Consider the following 10,962-nt stretch of genomic DNA (forward strand, 5'->3'; position numbering starts at 1 on the left):
TGGCTTACCTATTTCATACATCTAGTGAACCACAAATTTCCCCTTATCGAGTTCTAGACTGTTAAGGTCAGTGACTTTAACAGACACAGTCTAGTGCCCACTACTAATAGTAATGCCACTGTGCATCGCAACAGCAAATAATCCATAGCTGTCATTAGTTGGCTTGGTGCTCCGTTCTTCTAGTGACAGTTTAAGAGGTGTCAATAAAGTAGTGTTGGTCTTGGAATGTCCACCACCATAACAATCAAACTCCAAGCCAATAGCAGCAAAGCCCTTAAGATGAATAGTGATAACTTCAAACATTTTGTCAAACAAGAGACTTTGCTCTGCTTCCGTATAATGATGGAAAATTTCACAGAAATATTTATCCTCTCCTACAATTCTCTCCACTGAAGCAAGGTCTCATTTCATTTCTCTCCAGGTCTTCATTTCAACAGGAATAGCTGACTCACTCTAATCATTCGAGTTCTAATTAGAATCTAATGCCTACTTAAAATCTACAGATCCACAATTACATCATCCACTAAACATGGATCCATACCTTGACTTCTAAAATCATTCTGAGTATGATTCTTTGTCGCTATCTTAGGCATACAAGGAAAGATTTCCCTCTGGCTCAGGGACCACAGCTGTGGTCTCTAGTCGGTGTCGGCGCCTAAGGAAGAGAGAAGAACTACAAATCCCGGCAGGCCTCGCGGCACCGGCTTCTGTAGGCGCTCTGGTGGCGAAAGCACTGTTTCCTGGAATTTGGGTTCCGGGCTGCGCGGGGTAGCTTCCCTACCCTCCGGTGAGTAGCATCCGGGCACAGAGCCCTGGCTGACCCCGCTGCCAGGTCGCGCGGGACGTGGAGAGCGGTGGGTTCGGTGCAGATGTGCTCCGCGCCGTTTGAGCTCAGGCTCTGCCGCCCAGACGAAGCTGGGCGGAAACTCCAGCCTGTGACCCTGTCACCCTAGCTGGCGAAACCACGTGGTCAAGGTGACTCGCAGTGCCCCGCCCCCTTGGGCTACGCTGGATGCCCTAGAGGTCCTTAATGTGGACTGGCCACTTGGGTGGCCCAACCTTGCGTGCCCTGGAGTAGGCAGAGGTGGAGAGGGGCTCCGCGTGGCTCTGCCGGCAGCCTTCATACATCGATGACCTTGTGGGCTCCCACGCAGAGGTAGCTGGGGTCGTGAGCGTGGAGTGGTGAAGGGCAGGGGCCTCCCCAGAAGTCAGGTCACCTAGACTTGCTACAGGCTCCAGTCTGCTTTTACTCCCCAGTACCTTGGAGACTTCCAGTGCTTCCAGCTGATGTGCGGAGAGAAGACTCGTAGTACAGCTGTCCCAGACTTCGTTGACATTTACTTGCCACGAAAGTGAGAAGCTTAGCTTAGCGCTTAGGCGCTCAAGAAATAGTTGCTGAGTTGCTAGGAATCGGGATTTGTCCTGTGACAATTTTTCTTTAAGCGTCTTCTTGTCACTGTGGTTCACAGGCTGTGTGTACGTAGCGTGCAGCAGAATGATGTGGAGGGCTTGTTACTATACAGAATTCAGCCCTCTCCCCCTTTAAACTTCGTATTTTAGTGTGATATTTGAACTCTGGAATCGGCATGTCCAACATGAATCCAGGAGATGCCATGTTGCTACTCTGGGGACTATAAGTTTGAATGCTATTTTATAAGAAAAAGTCAATATCGATTTGTCACACTGGGTTATGGTTATGTTGTGTGTTTGTCCCTGTGGCTAGCTTCGCTGTTGTAGTTGTAGCACCCATGGCACCTGCTTTACACACTTCAACCCAACCCCATTACTTTATGTATATATATCCATGCAGTTTTGCCACCTGGGTCCTTTTTATCCTGGATTATATCCTCGCTTATTTTACTGTGGTATTTGGCTGATACTCAACAGGCTTTATGGTGTGAGATTTTACTTCTGAGAGAATTAATATTTTCTTTCCAAACATAGCCCCCTCCCCTGTTTTTGTCAGAGACTGGACTCATGAATGACAAGAGTGCTTGGGATAGCCATCCATCCCTGTCTTGTCTCCCAGTAGGACACACCCTGGGTTATCTAGGACTAAAAGTCCGTGACAGAGACCCACTGGCCACTCCAGCCAATTTCTTGTTCATATGCATTCTGTTGGCCGCACAGATACATCTGGACTCTAGCGTTTGTTCCCTTGGCTCCCTTGGGCAATTTCTTCTACTGCCTTGTCTGTAGAGTGAAGCTCCAGTGGTCTGTACTCATGAATCTTAGTTGTGCAAGCTATGTGAGCTATTTATTTGAGCACTTCTGGAAGCTCACTCACTTCTCCTACCTGCTGCCTGCCTGCTGCTTTTGCCCCTGCGATGTCCCCCTTCCTAAGATGAGCTGAGTGGAAGGAGGTTTCTCTTGTGCTGGGGGAGATTTATCTTTCTTATCTCCTGAGGATCCTTGGCATTGGTCTGGGATTCCTTAGTTTAATTAGTATTGATCCTAGCGAGTTCTGGCCATTACACACTAAGAGGTGTAGTTAAAACTCACTCTTGCATTTTGAACGTTACCAATCTGTAGGATGGGGAAGACTGGGAGCCTCCTCAGGCCATGTTCCTGGATGTGGATCCATCATGCCTGCTCTCTCTGAGAGTATATTTGGGTTTTTTCTGGTTTGGAAAGCTGTTCCAGAAAGAAAAAAAAAGTTTATTTGCCCAATAATCTCTGTAGGAAATGGAAGGTAGACAGGGTCACTGTTGGGGATAAATAGAGTTTTCTACCTAAATGACTTCCCTCAGCAGGGTTCTCTTGTTCACTGAGGTGGTGTGGAGGTGGGGGTGAGTGGGGATGTAATTTCAGACCTGTATTCTCAGGATGTGACCCAGGAAGGGCAGGGAGATGGTAGTTGGGAAGTCCATTAACATAAGTGCTTGATTTCTTGGTTAGTTCTATCCTTGAGATGGGCTTTCAAAAGAGGATTTATTTATTTTGATTTCATGTGCATTGTCTGCATGCAGGTTTGAGGGAGAGTTTGATCTCTTGAAACTAGAGTTACAGACAGTTGTGAGCAGCCATGTGTGTGCTATCAACTGCTGAGCAAGCTCTTCAGCCCCCAAGAAGGACGTTTTTAATTGATCACCAACTTCCACTTGTCCTAAAACATGGTTTCATGAGGAACTGGGGCGTCTCCTCTGCCCCAGAGTCAGAGTTCATTCTCATTGATTTGATGATTAAACAGCTAGACCACTGCTTCAGGCTCAAATGTGTTATTTCTAGTGAGGACTATTGCTTGATCTTTGACATGCTATTGATTTCCAGACACTGCCTTCCACAAACTTGGTTCTCTTGGGGCTTGGTTGCAGGTCAGAAATTATAGTTTCCGTCTGCAGCAGTTGTATTTACTTCAAGCTAGTAGTAAGGACCTTAGTGACTTGAGGTCCATCCCTATAAAAAAGATGTCATTAAAAAAAGAGAGAAGATGGGGCTGGAGAGATGGCTTATGGATGTGAGCTCAGACTTGTTGCCTACTCATGGGTCTTGAGTTTGGTTCTTAGAACCTACACTGGGTGGCTCCCAAATGTGTAACTCCAGCCCTAGGGGATCTGATATGCCCCTTCTGACCTCCGTGGGCACCTTGTGCACATGCACATACACATGTATACAGACACACATAGAGATATACAGACACAAGCACAGATACAGATACATAGACATAGACACACAGACAGTCACATATAAAAATACACGCAGGCACACGTAGACACAAAACAGATACACACACACACAGATATATACAGACAAGCAGGTACACACACTCAGCTACACCCAGATACAAACACAAAGACACAAAAGTACATAACACACACAAAGACACAGACACACATGGTCACATGCACACACAGGCTAAAATATATCTTAAAAAAAAAAAAAGCCTTCCCCTTGCAGTGGGAAGGCCTATCCACAACACTCTGCCTCTTTGCTAGCTGAGCCACCCTGGCCTGAGCACTCGCCTTCTCTGTGCCTCGAGTGCCTCAGTGACACGTTTATACCTGAGAGGATGACACTTGATACCTCATCTTACTGCTCCCTGTGGATAAGTAACAAGATGAGTGTGCTCTGTGGTGGGATTAAAGGTGTGTGCCACCAGACCCCACGTGTGTGGAGGAAACTCTAAAGGTTAATTGTTGCTAATAGTATTATCTAGTGATGAGGTTTCAGGCTCTTGGTAGGCTCAGACCTCCTGTAAGAGGTGTGGCTTCATGAGAGGTGACTCAGGTGAAAGTCAAGGCAAGTAAACAGAGCAGGGCAGGCGACTCATTAGCAGAATGAAAGGCAGTTTTCATTGACAGACATATTTTACACGTGACAGGCTCTTTTAAATGCCCTGAAGGAGGCAGCTCATCTGCATGTTGAAGGCTCCGACACCTTATGGAAAACTCCAACTCCAATCTATTTAGACCCAGTTGGGCTCTTATATCATTGATTTTATAGATTTCAATTCCCACCACTTTTATTATGGAGAACATTTGTTTGAAAATGGGGGTTCCCTCCCTGTTCCTTTGCTATATGCAGAGCTAGTGTCAAGGGTGAGCAGACTGCATGCAGTCCATTAGGAGCCGCTGTGGACGATGCTACAGCAGGAGGGTGGGGTTCAGAGGAACACAGGTTGGGAGGTGGTGTGGGAGTCATGGGAACACAATGGCTATTGAGTTGGAGGCCCAGGGTATATTCATCTAGAGAAACTGTGCTGTTCTTGGTTCTGCCAGGCCTCACGGGGTGTAGTTGATCCATTTATTGATTAATTCAGTTAGTAAAGTTTTTGGATGACCTATGGTGTGTTAGATTACAGTCTGGTATGTGATGTCCTGGGGACCATATTTGGCTAGGCCCATTGCTTTGCATGTCCTTTTTGGTTGTTTTGGGTTAGAATAGAGTTGACAATAGTTGCCTCAGAGGTTGGGTAGCACACAGAGCTATGAGTAGTTACTCTGGGTGTGCATCATTTGGCATGGTGGGAAACTAGCACGTTGGAATAGAGTGAGTAGAAGGTAGGGAGGAAGGGCCAGAGGTCCTTTGGAAATCTGGAAGGCAGATCTGTTAAGACTCTTCATGAGTGAGTTGAGATTTTGGGATAGCTAAGAGCACGGAAGCAAATAGTTGGACTTAAGTTTCCACATTATGAATCAACTCAGGGAGGCTGAGGGTGGTGGTGAGTTTGGGGCCAGCCTTATATACATAGTGAGATCCAGGCCAGCCAGGGCTACATAGACTCTGTCTGAAATTAGTCAACCAACCAGCCGATCAACCAACCAACCAACCAACCAACCCAAAACCTACCAGGAGAGAATTCCATTGTGTTTACTCTGATTTGGTCTTGAGGTCTTAGAGGAATGACTGTGTCTTCTGGTTTCTGTTTCTGGGGAAAGACACCATGACCAGGGCAACTTTTATAAAGGAAAATCTTTCACTGGGGCTGGCTTACAGTTCAGAGTTTCAGTCCATTATCATCATGGAGGGAACACGGCAGCATGGAGGCAGACATGGTGCTGGAGAGGTAGCTGAGAGTTCTACACCCAGATCGGGAGGTAGCAGGAAGCGAGAGAGAGACACTGGGCCTAGCTTAAGCATTTGAAATCCAGAGCCCACCCCCAAAGACACCCTTCCTCCAACAAGGCTACACCTCCAAGGTCTCTCTCAAGTGGCACTACTATCTAGTGACTACCTATTCAAATATATGAGCCTATGGGACCATTCATGTTCAATCCACAGGCTGTATTGTAATAGCTCTTTTTCTTATTGTTATATTATTTGATATAAACTAAAGGAGAAGGAATTTATTTTTCTCATAGTTTCACATCAGGGTCATTTGGCCCCCTATGCCCTTGGACAGAGCACCGTGGACAGAGGAGCATGTGGCAGAGGCTGCTCCTCTCTTGGTGGACAGGAAGCAAGAGTGAGAGATTGGCCAGAGCAGTCTGACTTTCAAAGCCTGACTTTTCCCACCTAGGTCCCATCTCTTTACTTTTCTAGACCCTCCCAAAACATTGCCAGCAGCTGGGGTCCGGTTTGACACATGAGCCTGTAAGAGAACATTTCTTATTAAAATCGCAGGAGTGATTATAAAGTTTACCTTTGACCTGATAGGCATCCAAGAGAGTTGAAGATGGGTGTTAACCATTAAGCTCTGCTTTTGATTAAGCTCTAAGAATCTACCTTCCATCTGCCTCTCCCACTTCTGCATTTATCAATAAACAAGTGAATAATCAGGTGGAGTGAATGTCTGTACTATTCTTATGTCTGTGTACACTTGACATGTAGGTAAAGAAGAACGTTTGCTAACTTGAGCTTTTGAGTAATCATCCACTATTTTTATTCACTGATGGAATCTTACAGCTGATTTGGTGGTTCAGTGGGCCATAGGGTAGGGTCTAGCGACCTGCTTTTTGAAATGGCACAAAGACTGCTTTCTGCTCAGGTGTTCTGACCTTATATATGTTGTGCTGCTACTCTGGTGATTTGAATGAGAGGGCCTCCCTACCTCCAGGTAGGCTGCTCATCAGTTTGAATGTTTGGTGTTCAGTTGGTAGATTGTTTAGGAAGGATTAGAAGGTGTGGCCTTGTTGGAAGAAGTGTGTCATTGAGGGTGAGCTATGAGGTTACTTTCAAAAGCCCACTCCATCTCACTCACTGCCTCCTGTCTTTGGATCAGGATGTAAGCCTCAGCTACTGTTTACGTGCCATGCCTGCTTACCTAGTGCCTCGTTCCCCACAATGATGATCACAGACTCTTCCTCTGAAGCTGTAGGCAAGCCCCTGATGAAATGTTTCATCTCTAAGTTGCCTTGGTCATGGTGTCTCAGTGTTAGAACAGTAACTAAGGCAGCAGCGAAAGGAAAGATAATAGAACTCAATGGGAAGTATCACTGAGCCCATGAAAGGTTGAGGAAGGAGAGAGTGTGGGCTGGAGAGATGGCTCTGCATGTGAGAGTGCTTGCTGCACTTTCAGAGGACCAGATGTGGTTCCCAGCACCCATGGCTTTCAGCTCATAACTGCCTGCTACTCTGGCTCCAGGGCCTATGACATCTTCTATCTTCCATGGGCACTTAAACGCATCCAGCTCATACAAATATACCTAAATAAAATAAATCTTGACAAAAAGAAAGGAGTGAAGAAGAACAGGTAGGAAAGGGGGCTGGAGAGATGACTCAGCGGTTAAGAGCACTGATTGTTCTTACAGAGGCCCTGAGTTCAATTCCCAGCAATCACATGGTGGCTCACAACCATCTGTAATGGGATCCGATGCACTCTTCTGGTGTGTCTGGAGGCAGCAATAGTACTCATGTACGTAAAATAAATAAGTCTTAAAAAAAAAAAGAACAGGTAGGAAAGATAGAAATGGTTGAAAGAAGGTGGTAAATACAAATACAGACACATTAGCTGCATTGAACGTAAACCTAGAAAGCTAACTCTATGCTATTTAAAGAAATGGTATAAGGTTGAAGTTAAAAGTGAAAAGATGGAAAAGGACGTGCTTTGTGTGTGTTTAAAGAAAAGCCAGCATCTGTATTAGGAAGCTTGAGTCTAAATAGGCTCCAGAGCAAACCAAGGCAGGGCTGTTCGCACCAGCAGCTTCTACACAGAGAGGAAACCAAATGACAGAATCAGGGCAGAGCAGAAACCTCCAAGGTGACAACCTGCATCTTGCTGCTGTGTCTCTGGAGGCTTTGTACTGATGGGAGACTTGGTGACGTTCCTTTCTGTCTGGGGCCTGTCCCTTGGCACTTGCAGCTGGGTCAAAGCCTCAAGTAGATACCTAGGACTCAGGGATTGTTGAGGAGGTAGCCTATTGGAGTCAGTGTCCCCAGAGGGTATCCATGTAGTCACCTGGTGGATTGAGGACGTATGAGTAAGGAGAACAGGCTCTTTCTGCCCAGTGATGTGAGTTTGGTACCCAGTAGAACTCCCAGGACTGTATGTGGACAAAAGCAGCATCAATCCTCCTCAGGGAGTGCAGTCTAAACTGTCTGACTGTAGTAAACGTTTTTGACTGTCAGCTGGATAAGGAAGAACTCCTGGTTGCTTTTGCTCGTCTTCCATTTTGGCAGGGGCTTGGCTCCTTCTGACCTGTGGTTCAAGCTAATGGTGCCTGTGGCTGTGTGCTGGTGTAATACTAGTTACATGTGCCAACAGTGAGCACCCTTTCCTATCTAAAAGCACCACCTGGGTCCCTTCTCCCTAGATTCTCTGCTTCCTACCACTCCCTGGCAGCTCTGAGAGTGGTTCTGTATCTTTTTGCTTCTCTCCCACTGAACCCTAGAGCTCCACATAGGCGAGACCTGTAGGCGCTTCACCTTCTCCACCGTATGTAGAACAGCAAGCACCTGGTGCTGTTGGAGGAAGGATGTTAGGAGTTGGTTTGTACCAGGTGCCATGCCAAGCCCTTTATGTAATTATTTTACTTCATCTTAATGTTGAGGTGACATTATCTTGTCTTATAAATGAAGAACCTGATGTACAGTGAGATTAAGGAAAGCACATGAGGTCATACAGTCTGAGTGGCAGAGCTGGGATTTGGATTCTGGATTGACCCACTCTGAGATTCTTCATTGCTAATCTTTCTTGACCTTCCTTTCCTGCACAGGGGTCTGCGGACATGGCCAGAAAGGCTCTCAAGCTTGCTTCGTGGACCAGCATGGCTCTTGCTGCCTCCGGTGTCTACCTCTACAGTAACAACTACTTGGACCCTAATGACTTTGGCGCTGTCAGGGTGGGCAGAGCTGTTGCTACGGTTGGTTTTTTTCCTTTGGGGGGTAGCAGAGGATTACCTGTAGGTGTTCTGTAGGTGTGGCAGGTGGGCGTGCGGACATGTCAGCTCTGTCTGTAGTGTGCATCCTCGCAGACCTTCACTCCTGTGCATGCAGCCCTAGCTACTCGGCAGTCGAACACAGGATTATACAACATCTCTGCTCTGAAGCTGCTACATCGAGGCTCCATGTCCTACTGTAGCGATGACTCAGAGGGGCAGGCTCCTTGGAAAACAAGGACAGAAGACTCTGTGCAGAGAGGACTTTAGCAGTTCAGTTCTGCCTGCTGTCTCTCAGCTTCCTGTCTGCTATGATGTAAAGTCCTTGGGAGGCCTCCTTACCACAGGTTCCCACCACCCTGATGTTCTTGCAAGAATGTGGGGCCAAGTGAACTCTGACTGAACACTCTGAAACCATGACTCAGAAGGAATCCTTTTTAGAAAAAAGCTTCTGTCAGCAAACTTGATCTCACTCTGAAGAACTAATCTGAGGAGTTCTGGATTTGGCATTTACATGTGCATTGTCTGGGGCTGGGAGAGCGCTTGCTATCCATCTCCAAGCAGAGAATCTGATTTGAATATTTGACTATAGATGTTTTCTCTGGTAACTCAATAGCAATATCATCTGGTGTTATCGTGTCTGTTTAGAAAAAATTTTAGACTTATATATTTTATTTTGTGTCTGTGACTGTTCTGTCTGCATGTCTGTCTGTATGTAAGGATTCATGTGCACCATGTGTATGCCTGCTGCCTTTGGAGGTCAGAAAAGGATGTCAGATACACTGGAATGGGAGTTAGTGATGGTTATGAGCCACAAGAAATGGAACCTGGGAATGGGAATGGAACCAGATTCTCTGCAAGTGCAGTAAGAACGCTTATCCACTGACCATCTCTCTCTCTCTAGCACAGGTCCCTTTCCCTTCTTCTTCTTCTCCCTCTTCCACTTCCTTCTCCTCTTCCTCCTCCTCTTTCTTTCTTCTTCCTCTTCCTCCTTCTCTTCTTTCTCCTCCTCCTTTTTCTCCTTTTTCTCCTCTTCTTGTTTTTTTGAGACAGGGTTTTTCTGTGCAGCCCTGGCTGTCTTAGAGAGTAGGCTGACCCCTAAGTCTCAGAGATGCACCTGCCTCTGCCTCTCAAGTGCTGGGACTATAGATGTGTGCCAGCACGGCCCAGCTCATCATAGATTCTTAACTCTGCTGGTAGCTCCTCTCCCAGATGTGGTTCTATGACCTTTGTTGCCAGCTGTATGTGTCATGCTTTCTCTCCTTAATCACTGCTGGTGAGCATTTGCTGTTGTCCCCTCCCTCCCTTGCCCCATGGGGATATGCATCCTGATATAGTTCGTTTAGTTTATTTCCTCAGGATTTAGTGTCATCAAGTGTTCTCAGAGGGAGGCCACTGACATGGTGCCTGTCCTCAAGGGTAAACTGAGTTAAAGAGTCAGATAGGCAAAGGGGCTTTTTAATAACAGACAGTGGGATATGAAACCACTTCTGTTTACCAAGTGCCTTTTGGAGCCTATTGTTTTCTTTTATGTGTTGAGGGGTAAAGACAGAACCAGCTTTGAAGGAACCTCTGGTCATGGAGTCCACACATGCTTGCAGAAACAATCTAAAGCCAGGCACACATCAGGACTGCTGCCCTGGTGAGATGCAGGAGTGGACACTAGGGCCTGGGAGTCAGGAGGAGCAGCCTAAGGAAGCAGGATTTGAGTGGAACCTTAAGGTTAAATGGCCAGGAGGCAGGAAAGTGTCCCTGGGCACTTTTATAAGTTAGTCACTAAGCTGTGCAATTCTTCTCTTTTCCTGTTTGAGGACAGTTTTATTAGAGTTTAAAGGAAAAACTTCGGGTCAGGCAAGTTGTCATTCCCAGTAGCTGCCCAGAAGAGGGAGAGAGAAAAGAGAAAGACAAACCCATGCTGTTTGAGTTAAGCTGGTGCAGAGGCAGCCACAGGGCAGACAAGCAGCCACATGGTGGGAATGGCACATTTGAAAGAGGTTGAACAAGCCAGGTTAGGCAGTGCTGGGGCCTGCCTTGATCCCAGCACTCAGGTGGCAGAAGGAGGCAGATCTATGTGAGTTCTAGGCCAGCCTGGTCTACAAAGAGAGTTACAGGACAGGACAGCCTGGGCTATACACAGAAAAAAATCAAAAACCAAAGTGTGTGTATGTGGTGTGTGTATGTGTGTGTGTGTGTGTGTGTGTGTGTG

General features: G+C 46.6%; 1 protein-coding gene across 7 annotated transcripts in view; it reads left to right on the top strand.

Moving 5' to 3' along the window:
- The first annotated feature begins 724 nt into the window (after positions 1 to 724).
- The window catches only part of Adck1 (aarF domain containing kinase 1), a 95,422-nt gene continuing 85,184 nt past the window's right edge, over positions 725 to 10,962 (top strand). For 2 of the 7 annotated variants that reach the window (XM_021202140.2, XM_029540975.1), the window contains exons 1-2: positions 988 to 1,156; positions 8,595 to 8,741. In XM_021202140.2, coding sequence (XP_021057799.1) covers positions 8,607 to 8,741 — 135 coding nt within the window. In that variant the 5' untranslated portion in view covers positions 988 to 1,156; positions 8,595 to 8,606. The other 5 variants (XM_029540976.1, XM_029540977.1, XM_029540972.1 and 2 more) reach the window with 4 other exon arrangements.

Source organism: Mus pahari, chromosome 7 (assembly GCF_900095145.1).
Source record: "Mus pahari chromosome 7, PAHARI_EIJ_v1.1, whole genome shotgun sequence".
NCBI lineage: Eukaryota > Metazoa > Chordata > Mammalia > Rodentia > Muridae > Mus > Mus pahari.